Source organism: Barbus barbus (genome assembly GCF_936440315.1).
Source record: "Barbus barbus genome assembly, chromosome: 2".
Taxonomy (NCBI): domain Eukaryota; kingdom Metazoa; phylum Chordata; class Actinopteri; order Cypriniformes; family Cyprinidae; genus Barbus; species Barbus barbus.
In genome coordinates, this window is record NC_136730.1 from 18,002,106 (window position 1) to 18,024,017 (window position 21,912).

General features: G+C 38.7%; 1 protein-coding gene across 3 annotated transcripts in view; it reads left to right on the plus strand.

Annotated features, from left to right (window-relative positions):
- Positions 1–21,912, plus strand: part of LOC306887082 (ubiquitin carboxyl-terminal hydrolase MINDY-2-like) — a 30,413-nt gene that overhangs the window by 2,864 nt on the left and 5,637 nt on the right. For all 3 annotated transcript variants that reach the window (XM_079444566.1, XM_079444564.1, XM_079444565.1), the window contains exons 3-8: positions 11,899–11,963; positions 16,463–16,621; positions 18,172–18,274; positions 19,169–19,311; positions 19,982–20,155; positions 21,587–21,772. In XM_079444566.1, the coding sequence (XP_079300692.1) occupies positions 11,899–11,963; positions 16,463–16,621; positions 18,172–18,274; positions 19,169–19,311; positions 19,982–20,155; positions 21,587–21,772 (830 nt within the window). The remainder of the gene's footprint in view (positions 1–11,898; positions 11,964–16,462; positions 16,622–18,171; positions 18,275–19,168; positions 19,312–19,981; positions 20,156–21,586; positions 21,773–21,912) is intronic.

Sequence of the window (21,912 nt, forward strand, 5' to 3'; positions counted from 1 at the left end):
TCAGGATGCTGATGGACAGCACCAGATCAGGGAAATACCCAGGGGCTCGTCCTCTTGTAACGTCACAGAATCCAGATCCCTATTTCCACTGTGGCATGTTGACCTGGTACACTGAAGTGTTGCATTACTGCAGTTTGACAGTTGCCTGGTCCTCAACTTCTCACATAACATTAACTTTTTTAAAATCAAGTTTAAAATATTTTTAATAGTTTAAAAGCATCTACTAGTCCTAAATAAATACCATTGATGGAATGTAAAAGGAGCTTGGCAAAGGGAAAAAAATGTTGTAGATGCTATGAAGAAAGTACACCAGCTGTTGAAGGCCATAATAAGTCACAACTGAGAGCTTTGATTGGATTAGAATGTTGTGTCACCTTATGAAGAGTGTTTTAACTGTAAGCAGTTTTATTTTGCCTCACACACTCCAGAAATGCCAAGTATGAGATGTATACAGATATCAGCTCTGGATGTGTTATTCAGAGGTTGATATATGTGTACTGGTTTCTCTTAACACTCCTTGAAGACCTTTTATAAACGCATTTAGTCATTTAGCAGATGCTTTTATCCAAAGTGGAACACCACAGGCAATTTATACAATGTAGAATCTTTACTGGATTCTGTTTTGTTTGGAATTTTTCTAGAAAGTACAGACTTTATGAACTTTGCAAGCTTGTGCCTTGTTCACCCTCATAAAGTGCAGTGGTTGTCACCGCAGGGGATGTGGTCTCCAAATGTCATTCCTCGCATGGGTGTTCACTTTTTTTTGTTTTAAAACTTGACAAACTTTTGCAATTTTATCCAATCAGAATGAGAGTAGTTATCAAGCATGTGTGTTTGTAGCAGGTGGTTCTATTATAAAAGTTTGGAAAGCCTAATCATGTTATTTAATTTTTAATTGATTAATTCATTATATATAATAATAGAATTATACAAAGTTAATAATAATGATAATAATTAGTAGTAGTAGTATTATTAATTCAATAATATATTCATTTCCTTTATTTAACCAGGTTAAATAAAGGAAAACTCGCTGAGATTAAGTCGTCAAGTTGAGCTTTATTGTCATTCTGCTACATGTGTGGACATATAGTGGAACGAAATGTCGTGTCTCGCAGGACCACGGTGCTACATACTAGTTAAACATAAGATAAACATACAACAATGCAAGTATAAGAGAGAAAAAAAGAGCATCTGACTATACATATACTATAACTACTATACCTAGTTGCCTAGACATACACAAACTGAGACTGTACAAGAACTTTATATATATACTGTACATGAAATTGTGCAAAAAGATAGAAATAAAAATTGTATATACAGGTGCTGGTAATAAAATTTGAATATCATGAAAAAGTTGATTTATTTCAGTATTACTGAATTATATTAGATTCATTCATTACACACAGACTGATATATTTCAAATGTTTATTTCCTTTAATTTTGATGATTATAACTGACATCTAATGAAAGTCCCAAATTCAGTATCTCAGAAAATTAGAATATTGTGAAAATGTTCAATATTAAAGACACCTAGTGCCACACTCTAATCAGCTAATTAACTCAAAACACCTGCAAAAGCCTTTAAATGGTCTCTCAGTCTAGTTCTGTAGGCTACACAATCATGGGGAAGACTGCTGACTTGACAGTTGTCTAAAAGACGACCATTGACACCTTGCACAAGGAGGGCAAGACACAAAAGGTCATTGCTAAAGAGGCTGGCTGTTCACAGAGCTCTGTGTCCCAGCACATTAATAGAGAGGCGAAGGGAAGGACAAGATGTGGTAGAAAAAAGTGTACAAGCAATAGGGATAACCGCACCCTGGAGAGGATTGTGAAACAAAACCCATTCAAAAATGTGGGGGAGATTCACAAAGAGTGGACTGCAGCTGGAGTCAGTGCTTCAAGAACCACCACGCACAGACGTATGCAAGACATGGGTTTCAGCTGTCGCATTCCTTGTGTCAAGCCACTCTTGAACAAGAGACAGCGTCAGAAGCATCTTGCCTGGGCTAAAGACAAAAAGGACTGGACTGCTGCTGAGTGGTCCAAAGTTATGTTCTCTGATTAAAGTAAATTTTGCATTTCCTTTGGAAATCAAGGTCCCAGAGTCTGGAGGAAGAGAGGAGAGGCACATAATCCACGTTGCTTGAGGTCCAGTGTAAAGTTTCCACAGTCATTGATGGTTTGGGGTGCCATGTCATCTGCTGGTGTTGGTCCATTGTGTTTTCTGAGGTCCAAGGTCAACGCATCCGTCTACCAGGAAGTTTTAGAGCACTTCATGCTTCCTGCTGCTGACCAACTTTATGGAGATGCAGATTTCATTTTCCAACAGGACTTGGCACCTGCACACACTGCCAAAGCTACCAGTACCTGGTTTAAGGACCATGGTATCCCTGTTCTTGATTGGCCAGCAAACTCGCCTGACCTTAACCCCATAGAGAACCTATGGGGTATTGTGAAGAGGAAGATGCAATACGCCAGACCCAACAATTCCAAAGAGCTGAAGGCCACTATCAGAGCAACATGGGCTCTCATAACACCTGAGCAGTGCCACAGACTGATCGACTCCATGCCACGCCGCATTGCTGCAGTAATCCAGGCCAAAGGAGCCCCAACTAAATATTGAGTGCTGTACATGCTCATACTTTTCATGTTAATACTTTTCAGTTGACCAACATTTCTAAAAATAATTTTTTTTTGCATTGGTCTTAATTGATATTCTAATTTTCTGAGATACTGAATTTGGGACTTTCATTTGTCAGTTATAATCATCAAAATTAAAGGAAATAAACATTTTAAATATATCAGTCTGTGTGTAATGAATGAATCTAATATACAAGTTTCACTTTTTGAATGGTATTACTGAAATAAATCAACTTTTTCATGGTATTCTAATTTTATGACCAGCACCTGTATATTTCGTACATTAAATTGTTGTGCAGATTAAAGAGAGATTTTGTGAGAAGCAGCGCATAGTGCAAAAAGATTTGTAGTGCAATGCTCAAGTAAACATTATTTTGTATTGCAATACTCAAGTAAACATTTTTTATTGAGTCTTTGTAGCAGGGAGTGTTCATAGAAAGTGTCTAGTGTGCATATAGTGGGATGAGTGCGTTACTACAGGTGGTTTGTATAGCCCACTCACCTGTGTGTAGCACACTCAGAATTGGCGCTGTTGTCCCTTCTTGTTGAGTGATGTGACGTTGGTGGTCCAGGTGAGATCCTCTGAGATGTGCATCCCCAGGAATTTAGTGCTGCCGACTCTCTCCACTGTTGAGCCATCGATGGTCAGTGGGGGGTGGTCAACAGAGTTTCTCCTGAAGTCCATCACAACCTCTTTTGTCTTACTCACATTGAGGGACAGGTTGTTAGCACCACACAATTTCACCAGCTGTGCCACTTCCTCTCTGTAGAGCGTTTCATCATTGTTGCTGATGAGGCCTACCACAGTTGTGTTATCAGCAAACTTGATGATGTGGTTGGAGCTGGACTTGTCAGTGCAGTCGTGGGTCAGCAGCGTGAAGAGCAGTGGGCTGAGCACACAGCCTTGTGGGGCACCTGTGCTCAGTGTGGTAGTGCAGGAGGAGTTGCGGTCGACACGGACTGACTGAGGTCTTGCAGTTAAAAAGTCCAGGATCCAATTACAGAGGGGGGTGTTAAGGCCCAGCAAGTTTAGTTTGTGGATGATCTGTTGTGGGATTATAGTGTTGAATGCTGAGCTGAAGTCGATCAACAGCATACTTACATAAGAGTCTTTCTGTTCCAGGTGAGTAAGAGCAAGGTGGGGAGTGGTGGATATTGCATCGTCCGTGGAACGGTTTGGACGGTATGCAAACTGGAATGGGTCCAGTGTGTTTGGGAGACTGGACTTGATGTGATGCATGACTAACCTCTCAAAGCACTTCATCATGATTTTGGGGTCAGTGCTATGGGACGATAGTCATTCAGACAGGACACGGGTGACTTCTTTGTTACTGGAATTATGGAGGTGGATTTGAGACACGTGGGGACGACTGCCTGACTCAGCGAGGTGTTGAAGATGTCTGTTAGGACATCCGTCAGCTGTGCAGCACAGTCTCTCAGTACACGTCCAGGTATGTTGTCAGGGCCCGCAGCCTTTCGTGGGTTAATCCGGTACAGGGTCTTCCTTACGTCGGCTGGAGAGAGACAGAGTACCTGGTCGTTTGGAGATGCGAGTAGTTTCTGTGCAGGTGTGTCGTTCTGTATCTCAAATCGTGAGTAGAAGTGGTTGAGAGCATCTGGTAAGGATGTGTCATCATCACTGGCCTGTGGTGGGGGCTTGTAGTCAGTGATGGTCTGAATGGCTTGCCACAGAGACCGAGTGTCTTTACTGTCTGTGAAGTTGTTGTTAATTTTTTTAGCATATTGTTGTTTTGCCGCCTTGATGCCATGATACAGATTGGCTCTTGCTGTTATGAAGGCTGCTTTGTCTCCTGATCTGAATGCTTCATCTCTGGTCTTTAGCAGCCCACGAACGTCTGCTGTCATCCATGGCTTCTGGTTGGCACGTGTGGTAATGGTCTTGGTGACTGTCACATCATCTATGCACTTTTTGATGTAAGCAGTCACAGTTTCAGTGTACTCCTGCAGGTCTGTGTGGTTGTTGTAGGTGGCTGCCTCTTTAAACATGTTCCAGTCTGTGTCCTGGAAGCAGTCCTGCAGTGCTGAGGTGGCATTGTCTGGCCATACTGTGATCTCCTTTTGAACCGGTTTGGCGAGTTTGAGAAGTGGTCTGTATGCTGGGATTAGCATAACAGTGATGTGGTCCGAGTACCCGAGGTGGGGGCGGGGTTCAGTTTTGTATGCATTTTTCTCTGTTGTATAAACAAAGTCCAGTGTGTTGTTTCCCCTTGTTGCAAAGTTCACATGTTGGTAGAACTTTGGTAAAACTGTCTTTAGGTTTGCACGGTTGAAGTCACCGGCTATGATGAAAAAGCCGTCGGGATTATTTGTTTGTTGTTCACTGATGGCGCTATACAGTTCACGAAGCGGGTCTTTAGCGTTTGCACACGGGGTATGTTGACCGCGACGATAACAATGACCGTGAACTCCCGCGGCAGATAGAACGGTCGACACTTCACAAACATAAACTCCACCAGCGATGAACAGTGTTTTGATAATACCGCAGCATTGTTACACCAGTCTTTGTTGATATACACACACAAGCCACCTCCTTACCAGATAGTGATGAATCTCTATCCGCTCAGAAGCTGGTTAGCCCGTGCTGCTGAATGGCGGAGTCCTGGATGTTGTCGTTTAGCCATGTTTCGGTGAAAACAAACACACAACAATCCCTTGCCTCGTGCTGTGTAGACCGACTGAGTTGAATTAAGTCCAGCTTGTTTTCCAGAGAGTGAACGTTTGAGAGCATGAGTGTTGGAAGGGCCGGTCTTGTGGGGTTAGCTCTTAGCCTAGCTCGGATACCTCCACGCTTACCGCGCTTCCATCCTCTCTCACACCGCTTGCAACACTGCCTTGTGCGGGTAGTGTCAATAGGCGAGCCCGCGGTCTCGAGGTCCGGGTCCAGCAGTAAACAAAGGCCTCGTAGCTTCTCCGTAGTCGCCGGCGAGAGTTGGTGTTTGTATGCGTTGCCGATATCCAAAAGACTTTGGCGATCATAGATGAGTTTTGGAGTGATTTCCTTATGAGTTAGCGGTAAACTGACACTATTTGGAGACGAACACACGACATTAAAAGACATAAAAGCACCGTCTTTGGGATCCGAAGTAGCCGCTGCGTCTGACTGCGCTGCTATCTTGGATCACCTTTCCAATCTTGTAATATCTCTCTTACAAGAGTGACCTGGGCAAGAGGGCAGCAACCAATAACGTAAAATATACAAAGTTTACATTTACAGCCACAACAATTTACCAGGGATAAAGCAAAGAATCTGTTAAAAGTATTTCATTTAAAGATGGAAGTATAGTCAGATTTAGATAATTTTGTAGATTAGGCCTATATATTTTTCCTCAGCTTTGTTTGGACCCAATGAACGTTGAGATATAACAAGCCATTTGACCAAAATTTATAGGATATATTTGAATATATTCGGATGAGCTGAAAGACAAGTAGGAAGGAGTTGTTGTTGTTGTTTTTGTTGCTGCTGCTCTAACATCATTATTATTACTGGTCATCTATCAGATGCTCTTGCATTTTTTTTTTTTTTATTAAATTGATTGAATCATTTTACATCCAGTAAATCTCTAGAATATATTACCATTATATTTACTGTATATAAAATGTTCTCATTTCAGCCCCATTCCTGACTAAACATGCAATAAAATGGGAGAGCATAATGTGTAATACGATACAAGTGACAAGGGTACAGCAGCTTCAGGTGGGAAACACTACCTCCTGTGGCTTGCAGGAAGTGTGAGGTCTGTTTGGCTTGGAAAACTTGACTACGCTGAACATGCTTGAGGCCGTTCAGCACACCCCATTCCCAGCTGTCTGCCTAGAGACCACTCTAAAGTATTCCTCTTATTGCTGAGTTGTTTGTGAGGACGTCCATCCATGTGATCTAAAGCATGCCTGACATATAGGACACAGAAATCCCCTAGATACAAACCGTGTCAGATGAAGAGTGCGCCAGCTGGGCACTTCTTACATTTACTGTTGCTCGTTTGACCTTCTGCATGTTACTTCTGAGGTACTCCCATCATAGCTTTGAGCTGCATTTATTCAGCAGCGTATATTCACATTTGCTCACTTATGCTTTATGAGACATCCGTGGTTAGCTACACAGGCATCTGTAAATTGCTTTTCTCTTCCCTAGGTGCAGTAAGCTGTTTAACTCCATTAGACAGCATCTATCTCGCTGTCTCTCTGCTGTACTTTACAGCACTGTTAGTGTTTCATTTCCAGGCAAAGTCAGTGGCCCATGAACAAACTCTTGACGACTCCACAGTCTTTTCTGATTTTATCAACACATGCATTTCAGTTACTGTTCATTTATTGTGGAATGCTGTAGTATGTATCCAAGTAACCCAAGCAGTTCTTGATCAAATTGTAAAATATTTTATTAGCATCAAAACAATTTGGCCAGAGCCTAATGACCGATTTGTGTAATTAAATATTTTTGGTTTCATGAATTGTTCATCATTCAAACAATAAAAACACATAATTGCTGAATTAAGTTCCTAGATTTATCCTAGGTTTTTATTGTTTCAGAACCTATAAGAAGCATTTTTAAAGAATTGCACTGGTTGCTCTTTTCCATGCTATTGTGAACGGAGACTGAGATTTTCCAGATTCAAAAAGTTTGGACAATCACCATAAAAGTGTCATAAAAGTTGGCATATGACTTGCGCGTTATATTCCAAGTCTTCTGATGTTAACTTTGTGGGACAGACAGACCCTAATCAAAGTCATTATTCATTAAATGTCTGCTGTGATACATACACAGACTTGGAATATAACACATGAAGTCTTAAGGAGCACTTTTATGATTATAGTAATTTTTAAGCTTAAAGGGATACTCCACCCCAAAATGAAAAGTTTGACATTAATCACTTAACCCCATGTCGTTCCAAACCCGTAAAACCTTCGTTCATCCTCTGAACACAATTTAAGATATTTTGGATGAAAACCGGTAGGCTTGTGACTGTCCCCATTGACTGCATAGTAAATGTCGAGGCCCATAAAAGTATTAAAAAAACAGTCCAAATAGTCCATCTGCCATCAGTGGTTCAATCTGAATTTTATGGAGCAACGAGAATACTTTTTGTACGCAAAGAAAATAAAAATAACGAAATTAAACAATTAGTTTTTCTGTCATCAGTAACGCATGGATAGGCTGGTTCCGTTCAAATCAGCATAAATAAACATACAATATGTATCCATGCATTAATGATAACCGAGAATAGCGTACGCACTTTGTGTCCATCGGATACTCTCCAAAATGGGTGGGGAGGGTTTGACTGCGGAAGAGATTAGCTGGAGAGGAACTGAAAAAGAGCTGAAGAGGGGGGAGTTGGAATGGAGGGTTTTTGCTGAGCAGAAATAAGTGAAAGTGGCCCAAATGAATCTGCCAGTGCTGGGCTGCATTCTTGGCACCAATCAGAGGAAGCGGGAGTCTGAGGGAGTGGGCTGAAAATAAAACCGCCGAGCTTCACGCTTCTCTCTCACACGTTCGTGCTTTGTCAGAGCAGAAACAGCAAGGCTTCCTCTGGCATTCTGAACTCATTTGTTTTGAACTATGGCAGGTGCAACCACATAATTCAATGTCGCTAAATTATTAGTATAATGACAAGTCACTGGAAAACTTTGAAAAGTGACAGATATGTGGGAATCAATAACGATAGACTGCTCTGTAATGGAGTGGATTATTTACTTTGATTTGGCCTTGATTTAATGGTCAGTGCAGCCGAGCAGTGCTCCTGTACCTAGAGCTGTATGTGTGTACAGAATGTTAATGAGGCGGATGACAGGTGGTTCGTTATTAGAGCAAAACCCAGGGTCAGATATTCTCATGTCTGCCAGCATGCCAGCAGCCATCGATGCCCCCTGTCTCCGCTCCAGCCCCCTTCACTGATCTGTAGGAGAGTTCGTTCGGACAGGACAATAAAAGGAGGACAAATGGTAACTTGATTAGAGGTCAAACTAAATATTGAATTGAATTCTGAAACTTCTTGTTTTGAGTTCAGTTTCTTCGGCTGCACGATTTTGGGATAAAATCTAAATTGTGATTTTTCTGATTAAAAACTGATTGTGATTTAAAATATGATTTAAAGAAGAAATTCAAGTTTGCTGTGCTGGTTTGTAAGTCTGCACAATTTGGCCTAAATTTTATCAATATAGCTACAAAATAATAATAATACTTAATTATTATTATTACTAAATAAAAATGTAATAAATAGCAAAATTAGAAATGCTACTTAATACTACTAATATAAAAACATAGTGCCATGCATCATTCTGAAACATACATACTAGGGGTGTGCTCAAAATATCGATTCTTAGATACATACCGATATAATAAAAAAAGATACAGTATCGATATTCTAGCCCTTAGTATCGATACTCCGCCCAGCCATTAGGGGGCGCAGCGGCGCCCGCGAGTTTCAAAAAACTCATGGAAAATGTTAAAGCAAGATGTAGCATTTAAGTGATTTCATAGTGAAATATGTTATGGCAGTACATGCTGTCACAAAAAAGAATTATAAGAAGATTTAATAAGAAGTTAAGAATAATAAGAAGAAGATTTTGTGCTTGTGTGAGCTCAGACTGTACCCTTGGAAAGTTAAATGTTGACTTGTGGTAATTTCCAGATTAATACAATTTGTGTACAATTAATCAGAGCACTTAAAGTTGCAAATATTTAAGCAAAATGCACTTTGTTATAATGCACTTCAGGGCTCGACAGAGCGAGCATTTCACTCGCATTTGCGACTAAAAATAGATGTGTGCGAACTGGAAAATGTATTTAGGAGCACAAGTGCGAATACAAAACAAAATACAAAACAGCCTAACTTATACAGTAGCCTATAACAAACGTATTAATTTATTCTGTTTATTTATGGAAAAATTGCGATGCAGCCTCATATGATTACTTTAGAACTTTAAAAAGGCAACGGTTTAATTTAAATGAGCACAGATGAGAAGAAAAGCGGAGCGAGTTAAAGTGAAGACGCGCTGAATGACGCACATTCGCCACTAGAGGGCGCTGCCGTTACCCCGGTAACCCAGTAAACACATCAGCTGCGCTACTTTCCTAAAACTGTAAATAATGTTTCACACTCAGTCATTTAGATATTTATATTCGCTTTAATCTTCACAATAGCCTCAAATAATTCTTACTTAAAGACTTAATGAGCTATTTATTTTCAAACATTTTTTCTAACCTAAACATGGCCCATCCACTGATCTATAATAGAGAACAGTGGGCCTATCTATATATCAACGACTGATTCGTTATTATTGTTCAGTAACACAAGTTCCATTAGTTAACATGAAAAAAACAATGACTGCATTTATTAATAATGCTATCTTAATTTCAACTTTTAATAATACATTATAAAATCAAAAGTTGTCTTAATATAATTCAATGGAGCTAACATTAACTAACATAGTTGTATTTTTTATTAAATCAACATTAACAAAGAATATTAACTACTGCAACAATTAGCTATTGCACATTTTTAGTTAATGTTAACCTGCTTTAATGTTAACAAATGGGACCTTACTTACCTATTGTTCTTTCGTTAATTTGAACAATCTTTTGCACTCTAATCTTGAAACACTTGTTTACTTTATATTTTTATGTATTTTTTATAAAAGTCTTTTAGTAAATTATCTTTAATAAAGTTATTTAACCTGTTAGGAGGACAACACTTTTTTTCACTTAGAAATTATATATTGTGATTTATAAACAAAAACATATATACCGTGACAAACGCTTCAATGATTATTGTGAAAATGTTATACCGACACAGTTTAATAGGATTATAACTAATTACATAATTAGCCTATTAAATAGTGTCTGAAGTAAAATTATTTAAAAACCTTGTGTACTTTCTGTATTCTGATAAATTAAATAATGGTGCTTGTAAATGTCTCTTTGTATCCCCTTAAGCTAAAACACCTAATTAGAAAAATTTGCATTGCGCCCCTAAATGTTTTTAATGCGCTCCTAAATTTTTTGACTTAGGAGCACATGTGCTCCTTGGGGAAAAGGTAAGCGTCAAGCCCTGCACTTTTGTCTTCAATAAATTGAAGAAAAATGCAGAGTTCTGTTTGTTGAGTAAATGTGTTCAGCATTAACTAATTGGCTCTGGCCCATGTATTTTTATTGAATCGTATCGAATCGTGTCACATTGTATCAAATCGTATCGAGACAGCTCTGTATCGAGGTACGTATCGAATCGTGACCTGTGTATCGAGGTATGTATCGTATCGCCAGGTTCTCCAAGGTATACAGCCCTAATACATACATAGCAGATACACAATTGACAATGGACAGCAGATCTAATTAAAATGTTATGTAAGGGCACTAGTATGATTGAAATCATAGTAGTCTGGTTTTTGTGAAGCCATGAGGTGCATCCCAAATCGCGTACTTAAGCACTATTCTATGACACTTTGTAGTATAAATAGTGTGAGTAGTGTGTTCACACTGAAAATTCCAAAAAGAAAAAGTTCACTTTAAATACCTGATTGTTGGACACTTCATGCACTCAACTGTCACAGCTTTAACTATGCAGCGGCGGGGGAGTGGCTATTAGACTCCAATTATGAATGACAAAATAACCTTGTATAATTCATACTCTACATATTTAAGTGCTTAGCGTATGGTGCGTCATTTGGGACGCAGCTATTCTAACAGTTCTACATCTTGCATCTGTCATGTATACATCTTAAATTAGGCCTAGTCATTAATTGGCTTCTGTTTGAATATTTGACTACACATTGTGTCATATATATATATATATATATATATATATATATATATATATATATATATATATATATATATATATATATATATATATATATATATATATATATATATATATATTTGGACAGAAAGATGAAGACTGTAGCTCAACGACATAACTTTTACAAACACGCATGTAAATCAAACTTTGTGAAAGGCTAGTTTAACCCCCCTAGTTTAACCCCTACTAAAACAGGTAGGTTTCAGTTACTGTATTGACTGACATTCACACTAAAGCTTTAAATACAGAAAGATCAGGGTTGTAAATATCTACTGCTTTTGGTTTACTGGCATATATATGCAGTTTGTTAATTACAACAGGGTGAGAAGGAGACTGATGTCTCCTGTGAGCATGTGTTTTTCATAAGTGCACTGTCTCTCAAATGTTTTCCTTAACCCTCCCTTTCTTTTTCTTTCTTACTTTTGCTCCTTCACAACAGGAGACTATATCCTTGAAGCCAAGCCAAAAGAGATCTCGGAGGCTCAGCGGCTGAACTACGAACAGGTAAAAGCAACAGTAGTTTTGCTCGTGACTCACAGAACACGAGTCTATTGAAGATAGCCAGTTTGTTTACATAGCTCTGTGTGTTTGTGTGATGGTGTAGCGTTAACAGCGAGAAAGAGGAGTGAAAGGTGAGGCCTAAGGCTCTGACAGAGGAGAAAACATTAGCTAAGATACATGTAGACTCTCGGACAGACAGATATCGGTCTCACATTCTCGCATCTCTTTTTAAAGCATCCCCTTGTTCTTGTAGTGAGCTTGGCTTGGTTCTCTGTCATTAAACATCCAGTTATTGTTATTAGATCTGTGGCATTACAGTGCCTTTAGGAAACAAGCTGTGGTAGTCATTTAGATCAGCACCCATTCATCTCAACAGGAAATAAGGACAAGCAAGCATGGAATTGCCATTGAATTAAATGAATTGTGAGAACTGGTCCATTCCAGTCTGAATCCAACTGTTTATATAACGGCAGGAGTGAATATCATCATTGTGTTGCACTGAGAGAGAGTACGAAACCTCTCATAGAGTTGTGTGCTCTACAGAATTTGACATGTAAGGAGATGGGGTGAAAGAGACGCCTCATTTCTTCTCACACGGTGTGCAGGGATGCATGACAGGGACCAGTGGAGTTGTTTTTTTGGCCCTCTCCTTATTAGCTTGTGTAGAATATTTATTATATACCGGTTGGGTGTACCCCACAAAGCCTGTCCAGAACAAAATTGGGTACACATTTCACCCCCAAGTCTTTAATAAGCTCTTAATTCACCCTTCCACAAATTAAGGCCTTAAAAAGGTCTTAAATCTGAGCAGAAAGTCTTAAATTCATAAAGTCAGGGCATGAAATGTTGCACTGTTTTATATTTTCCTCAGGAATTTTGCCAATACAAATATCTAAACATCCTTAAATTAAGAATACAAGTAATGGAGATGCAAAATGAAGATATGATATCTTGTTTTCTGAGAAATTGACCAAAATTAAGTCTGTTTATGCTTAAAACAAGAACAAATATATGGCAATTTTTTTCCATTGGGTTGAGTTTTCTGAGCTTTTTTAGATGTTTGTTCTTCTTTTAAACATAATCGCGTGTCATTTTGATCAATTTCTCTGAAAACAGGACTTCTTATTGTCACTTTGCTTCTCAAGTAAATGTGTCTTGATTTAAGGATCTTAGATCTTTAGACCACGGATTCTTGATTTAAGGATCTTTTTGAACCGAAATCAAACTGAAATTGTGATTTTGTATTTTTTTAACATCAGTCAAGTATCAACAATTTCTGGTCTGATGTGGATGCTTAACACAGAATGAGTCAGAACATATATTCTTTTCAATTTGAAGTAAACATATGATAATCCATGTTTTCTCCAGTGTATAGATATGAACAGGAGTTGTTTTTCCCCCCCCACAGTGGATATACAGATGCTGTAACCACATCATTCTAGGGGGAAAAAAAACATGCACGACTGTTCAAAGTTTGTGGTCAGTAAGAATTTTTTTTTTTTTTTTTTTTTTATAAATACTTTTATTCAGCAAGGATGTATAAATGACAGTAAAGCCATTTCTAATGTTTCAAATGTTTTCTATTTTAAAAAATGCTGTTTTTTGAACATTGTATTTATGGTTTGTTATACTCCCCCAGTAAAATATATTGCTATTAGTTTATTATATAGGTAACGTGAGAGTCTTTTAATTGCCATTACAACATACTCATTTTGAAATATCTTCCTTCCAAGCTGTTCAAAGTCATGTCTATTTTTGTATGTGAGTTTGAGGATGTGAGGATGAAGATAGAATTGTTTCTGATTTCCCCCAATGTCTGTTTTTGTTTATTGGAGTAGGTGGAGGCTGACTGGATTCATGCTCCTTTCTTGCTCGCTCTTCTCTTCTGTGTGAGATTTTGCTTTGTTCTTGTGTTTTGATTTTTATAAGGTAGCTTATCTTTTGAGAGTTTTTTTTTTTTAATTGCCAAGACTGTTTCAAGTTTAGCTGAGCTTCATTCATGCTTGTATATTGCTATTTTTCTACACTGTAAGTCAGCTGACTGTCTTCGGCCAGGCTTTGTGACAGTAAAGCGTTTTTTTGGCAGTGAGCGCGAGAGAGTGGCACATACACACAGGTCCGGAAGAACTTCATGGGGCCTGTCTGCTCTCTGTGTGTTGATCTTAGTGTTTTTAGCCTGTGCAAACAGTGCACAATAACATCACTCAGGTTTGACTGTGTTTATCAGATGTTTTGATTGTATTAAAGCTTTTATAGCTATCTCAGTGAGTATCGCTGGACTGGAGCGAGCATAATAGAGCTGGAGAAAGTGGGTCAGGGCAATGGAGTGGTTCAGAAACGCTGGCAGGGGCACAGGGACAGAGCCGGGCCACACGCAGGCTGGACGTGGGTGGGGGTTGGAACCGGTGCCAGGCTCAACGGGACTGAATGGGAGCTGTGGTTGGATGGGTCTTGGCCGATCTGTCAAACCTCTAACGCTCATCCGACCCTGGTGCCCAGTTCTACATGCTCTCATCCACCCACTGGCCATCGGGTCAGCCTGTGCCGCACTGATTCATCCTAGCCCGTGTTCCAGGAGAGCTGGGACTCATGACTCAGCAGCTTTCTGAAGGTGTCTAGTGTTGTTTTGGAAACATCATACTTTGGTATCAAGCTGCGAGATGATGACCTGTGTTATTCTGATCAGAGTCAAGGTGAGACGAAGGCTTGCTCATTCAGTGTCAGAATACGAGCAGACGAAACACAATAAATGCGGTTAATACTTTCAGAGGAGGATGTCTGCTGTTTGGGTACGTAGTTGTGTAAGACAGTTATGCAGACATACTTTGATGACAGACTTTGCTCAGGCATTTCAGAACAACCAAAACAATGTTTCAGATGCTGTGCAACGAGATCAGTCTGCTGTTTAAGTTGTCCTATCCCACGACTTTTGATGTGCATGGAGGAATTTATTCGGTAAACGTGTTTCAATCGTAGTTTCTGCACATTTTTTCTTTTCAGATAAACCGTTTATCCGAATTTTATGTGCTATTACAAAATGCACATAAAAATGGGTGGATCGAAGCATTGCTACTATTGTTATAGCCATTAATCAAGATTATCACTAAATTAGGATTGACTTTAGTTATTTGATCTGATTTGATCCTGTCTGTATACAGGACAATTTGCTATTAAATGAAATTGTGGATCCCAAATACTAACTGTGTGAATATAGCCAAATTAAAAATGAATCTGGGAACTAGTAAAAGTCATCTGAAATCTTGAGCATATCAGTTTTACAAGATGAAAGTCTGTCTTATATCATGAACAAAGTAACAGATAAAGGCTGCCGTTTTGCAACACCTTTAGATATATTTACACTTTAGGATTGCCTTAACTGCCTTAATGCTTTTATAAAACAGTTACACCGAATGTTACTGTCAGAATAGTGTTATTGTTACAATAATACATTCAAATTAAATGAAAACTGAAGATATAAAAAGCTCATTCAAAATACTGTAATAGTATATAAATAATAGTAAAATAACACTGAATGCTGTATTGACCAATCATCTTCCAGAACAGGAACTATCTATTTTAAACATTTAAATTAAACCCAGAATTCCAGATACAAGGGATTGGAGTTAAATTAAGTGAAAGTGCTAGGAAATCCCCTGTACCAACGGAAAATAGCCAGGGCAGAAAGATTGAGAGCGAAATCTCCTACAGAAGGGCGACGATAATCTCACTGGTTTCCTGGGATTCATGGTTTATGATATATAATATTGTTGTTACATGGTTGAGTTGTGTTACGAGCTTTAATCCCAACAACTGTCCACACACACTCATTTTGTGAGCTGTGACCGATCAACATAACAGATGGTCATATTGTGAGTCCTTAAAAGTGAGAGCCAGACAGATTATTATTATCATAGGGCCTGGAACATAATATCAAACGCTGCACACACACGTGTATGTTCACAAACTATCTGTTAATATTGTTGGGGTGGTGATGGCGCAGTGGATAAGACACATGCCTTTGGTGTGAGAGACCCGGGTTCGAATCCACTGTGAGACACCAATGTGTCCCTGAGCAAGACACTTAACCCCTAGTTGCTCCAGAGGCGTGCGACCTCTGACATATATAGCAATTGTAAGTCGCTTTGGATAAAAGCGTCAGCTAAATGAATAAATGTAAATGTAAAATGTTAAACTGCATTGGAGTTTGTAGCCTTGCAGTGGATTGGGTTTGTGTGCCTGCAGCTGTGCTTTTTTGAGAGTCAGTGGAGGGTCATTATGGTCAAAACAGAAAGACAGGAAGTAAAGGAGGTGAACTCTGGTGTTTAGAGCTCTTTAGTCGCTGGTCTAGAGTTATGAGATTTTTTCCGCTCAGAGCAGTAAGACAATTGGGTGTGACATTTTGCAGAAATGTGTGCATGTGTTGTGTTGGAAAAAAAATATTATGGCAAAATATGTTATTGTTTTCTTATTTTTCTGTATTTCTTTGCTCTCTCTTTCTCTAGAATATGAGTGATGCTATGGCAGTGCTGCATAAACTGCAGACAGGGCTGGATGTAAACGTTAAGTTCACAGGTGTGCGGGTGTTCGAATACACACCCGAGTGCATCGTCTTTGACCTGCTGGACATCCCACTCTACCACGGATGGCTGGTTGACCCACAGGTCAGCATCCCGATTCACATCCTTCTAGTTCAAGTTCCACTGAAACATTAGATGTCACCACATGATGTCATTTATGGGCTTTAATTTTAAAATACTACTCTACAGTAGTAACATGCTCAGTTTCACAAATACATGATATGCACTGAGCATAGTTTGTAATAAAAATACAAAATGAAAGAAAAGACAATTACTTAAAAATAAATACATTCAAATAATTTAATAATAACGATAAATAAATATATCAGAATTGTTGGTGCGCTTGGTAAATATGATCAAAGAAGGCTGTGAAAATAAATGAGCATTGTTAATCCTTTTGAGCTTTTAATTAAAAAAATCACAAAAATCTAAGCTTTCGGTGGAGAATAAGAATTTAAAATGGGATAAAATTTTAACACCGGGATAAAAAGTACCCCATGTGTACAATGAAATACAGTACTGCTGTATTTTTTATCTTGTGGGCCTATATTTCTGCTGGAGGTCCTGGACATCTTGTTTAGACACATGGCATCACGGATTCTATCAAATACCAACAGATAAAAAATCAATAAGTGACTGACTCTGTTAGAAATCTTATAATGGGCCATGTTTGGATCTTCCAACCGGACAATAATCCAAACATAAACCTCAAAAACAACACAAAAATGGGTCACTGAGCACAAAACCAAGCTTCTGCTGGCCATTCCAGTCCTCTGACCTGAACCCTGTAGAAAATGAGTGAGGTGAACTGAAGAGAAGAAGCACCAACATGGAGCTGGGAATCTAAAGGGTCTGGAGTGATTCTGGATGAAGGAATGGTCTCTGATCTGTTGTCAGGTGTTCTCTAATCTCATCAGGCATTATAGGAGAAAACTCCTATACTATTTTGGCAAATGGAGGTTTTAAAAAGTATTGAATAAAAGGATGTTGTTAATTGTGTCCAGAAAACATTATTTCATAATGATATTTCCCCCCCATTTATATTCTTATTCTCCAATGAAAGGTTAGATTTTTGTGAATTTTTTTTTTTCTTTTTAAATAATAGATAAAAAAAATTAACAATGCAGATTTATTTCCACAGCCTTCTTTGATCATATTTACCAAGGGTACCAACAATTCTGACCGCGTGTGTGTGTGTATTGCCAAAAGTATTGGGTCACCCCTCTCGCATAGGATTTCAGTATCAGTACTGACAAAATCCCTCATTTAGATTATTTTGATTATTTTCGCAGACTGATAAATTGAATAAATATTACAAAAATTAGCTTTGAATTAATATAGTTGGTTTTAGTTCCATATCATTTAACATAATCTCACTACTTGGCTGCAGTTTACAGCACATCATTTAATTAAGTTTGCCAGTAATTGTTTTTAAGCATATCACCCAGTGAGCATCATGGTCATTGCCATTTCACGTTAAAACCAGTTCAACGGTTAATAATGTGCTGTTTAAATTAAATTAACACATCATTAAATTGATGCCCTTCTAAAAAATCATCTGTATGGAATGTTAACATTAATACTAATATTTTGACCAGCATATTGTCTTTCTTATTTTATCATGCTCTCTGTAGATGGCTGATATAGTTAAGGCGGTGGGGAACTGTAGCTATAACCAGTTGGTAGAGAAGATAATCAGCTGTAAGCAGTCAGACAACAGCGAGCTGGCCGGGGAAGGTGGGTATTCACTGTTTTTATCTGTCTTCTCCTCCTTTTCCTTTCACACATTCATGCAGACTGCTTCTTACATCCAGGCTTCTGTACATTCAGATGTATTAATGCCTTGTACATATTAATCCATGTCCTGAATAGTGTTTTCCCCATTGCATCATGCAAATAAACAACTATCAGAGTCATTTAAGCACCCTCCTCTTTTTCAGTTTTTAGCTGTCTGAAATGTTCTCTCCCTCTCTCACTGCGTTTGTCTAAATATATCTCCCTCACCATCTTTTTTTATTTATTTTTTTTTTTGGGGGGGGGGTAAGTCTCTATCAGAATGCACCTTTTCCGTCTCGGTTTCTGTTTGTACCAGTGTATATGAGCCTGTCTCTATCAGGCTGTGTGATTTTTGTGTATCATAAAGTTTCAGACAGTGCGTGTTTAAAGGATTAGTTCAGCCGAACATTTTTTCTTCTTTTATTAACTCTTATGTTGTTCCAAACCTGTATGACTTGCATCATTCTGTCTGGAAAAATTTTAAGTTACAGTGAATGGAGGCAGAGACTTTAACACTTGAAAAAGACACCATAAAGTATCCTAAAATTAGTCCATATGACTCATACCAAGTCTTCTGAAGTCATATGAGAGCTTTGTGTGAAAGAGACTGCCATTCAAATCATCATTCATTGATAATTGCCACCTCCTGTGGACTGTCATCGTGAATGAATCATTCAGAACAGTTTTGTGAACAGAATCAACTGATTAATTGAAAAGATTAAACTCAAAGGATTGGCTTGTTTACAAATTGGACATTGCACCAAGGAGAGCTAGGGCAGATATTAAGGTGTTAAATTCAAATATTTGTGTCTGTATTGTATTGTGTATTTCTCACACGCTTTCTTTCTTTCCCAGGTTTTGTGGCAGAGCAGTTTCTGAACAGCACAGCGACTCAGCTAACATACCACGGCCTGTGTGAACTCACTTCAACTGTACAAGAGGGAGAACTGTGTGTCTTCTTCAGGAACAATCACTTCAGCACCATGACCAAATTTAAGGTGTGTTGACATTTAAATGTATTTGAGATGTTGGATGCCGAAAGATGGCTCTGTGCTGCTGTGAATAAGCGCTCCAATAAGCAAAGTAAATTTGGTTCATTTGTCTGCAGAGGGATGCTGTATGTTGGTGCCCCCCAGTGGCCAAAAACAGAAATATGCTACTGAGAATATGGGTACCTAGATTATGCTATTGTTAATTACCATGATTTTGAATACTTGTTTGAGTCATTGTAGTCTTCATCCCATATAACACCACAAAGTTTTCACAAATGAAACCATCAATTTTTCAGAAGCTGTTTAAAATATTTTGTAAACAAACATATAGTTTATTTTTAATCTTAATCTGAATTTTGATCACTCTTTCAGGGCTAAACTTTGGTGAATGTGAGCCAATGAGAATTTGAATGGTTTTGAATGTTGACTCTCTATGTAACCCTCAACTGTCTTATCAGGGAGGCTGTAAAGCCTCTGTCTGTTATCTGGAGGAAGTAGAGCTGTTCTGTAACAGCAGAACACCCTTCACCCACAGATAAAACTCTTCCGTGATCCCTATGTACACACTTCAGAAGATGACACCACTGCTGCTCGGTCTGGGAGTGTTGAAAGATTGATGGACAAGAGCTGTGAGGTCGCTGCATGTTTTTATAAATGCTCTCTCTGTGTTCCTCAGGCCCAGCTGTACCTGCTGGTAACGGATCAGGGGTTTCTCACTGAGGAGAAGGTGGTTTGGGAAAGTCTGCATAATGTCGACGGAGATGGAAACTTCTGTGACTCCGAGTTCCGTCTGAGGCCACCCTCTGACCCGGAAACTGTGTACCGTGGTCAGCAAGACCAGATCGATCAGGTCAGGACTAGTAACTTCCCAGGAGTGCTCCGTGTCATGCCGTCATAAACGCTAAATATGGTAGTTGTTTTTCATGGTGACGTTTGCATGTCTCATCTAAGATTAAAGCTCAAGCAGTCGCATGGAGTTGTGACTAATTTCATTTATATGCACTACCTATTTAATACTTTAATAATTTAATATTCAGCAAGAACACATTAAATTGTTTAAAAGTGACAGTAAAGACTTTTACATTATAACAACAAATTTCTGTTTTAAATAAATGCTGTTCTTTTCAAATTTCTACATATCAAAGAATCCTGAAAAAAAATAGTCATGTCTTGCACAAAATTTAAGCAGCAAAACAAAATAATTACTGACCTCAATTTTTTGAATGACAATTGCTTACAATTCCTTAAAATTACACAAATACATAAATTATGTATTTGTGATCTGGGCCTTTCTCGGGTACCTTTCTTAAGAAAAGCATAAAGTCCATCCCTGCAGATAAAATCACTTTTAAAAATGACTATTTAAAGATCCAATCCTCAAAGCCTTTAATTGTTCCTATGCTTGTGGATAACAGGAACTTCTTTAGTCATTTCAGTTCCTGATATTTTAATTGTGGTTTTACAGTAATCACTCAACCCCATCTTTAAGTAATATACTCTGTGTAACAAATCATTTCACAGAGTCACAATGACCCTCAGGTAATGCTGAGCTCTGGAGGCAGATATTACAGTGAGCCGTGAATGTTGACATCCAGCTGAGTTGCAGCCAGTCTCTGTGAAAGTGCGGTTTATCTATATTGTGCTCTGTTGCGCACTGCTGTCCTGTAGCACTAATTCTGCTCCATTGCCCGCTGGAAAATCTCCTCAATTATTGATGTTAAAAGCTCCCCAACCCTTCTTCCAGCTCTGTGTAACCCTCCCCCTGTGCCTTTGGGTTGCTTAAATGCCTGATGACCGGATAAAAGTCTCTCACGTGACACAGATCCTTTGTGTCTCTGTCTCTCTTCTGCTCTTGTATTGGGTGTTTAATAATGAAGTGTCTGTATGAATAAAGGGCTTGGAGATCACTGTACTCTAAAATTCAGTCTTCACTCTAAAACATTCGTTGTAGTGCTGTGTCGAGGGGTCAGTTAGCAAACTAAATGGTCAATTCATGGGCAAACTGAGAGGATATGCATGATGTACTGTGATCTTTTTTTCAGAAAGTATTATGTGAAAGTAATTTTTTTTAATGAATATGAATACTTATTCAGCAAGGATGCAATAAATTGATTAAAGGTGACTGTGAAGTATAGCAATTTATATTATACATCGAGCTCCTAAAGGTAACATAAAAGTAGTGTATATATTATAGCCTTTTACCTTAACTCTGCTAAATAACCTTTAATGGGGAAACTGAGTAGATGTTGACAGTTTTAATGTTCCCCCTTTGTATATGTAGGACTACCTGATGGCGCTGTCCCTACAGCAGGAACAGCAGGCCTCAGACCTGGGTTGGGAACAGATCCCAGAAGGCATCAGTGACCTAGAGCTGGCCAAGAAGCTGCAGGAGGAGGAGGATCGCAGAGCGTCACAGTACTATCAGGAGCAGGAACAGGCACAGGCAGCAGCGGCTGCGCAGGCACAGGTGAGCTGCACACAACAATAAATCACTTTTACCTCAAATGCTAACATTTTCTTCAAAATATCAGCATATATTACACTTTGATCAATCTGACATAACATCACATAAAAGTCATAGTGCTCCAGACTTGATTGGGGCTGCTA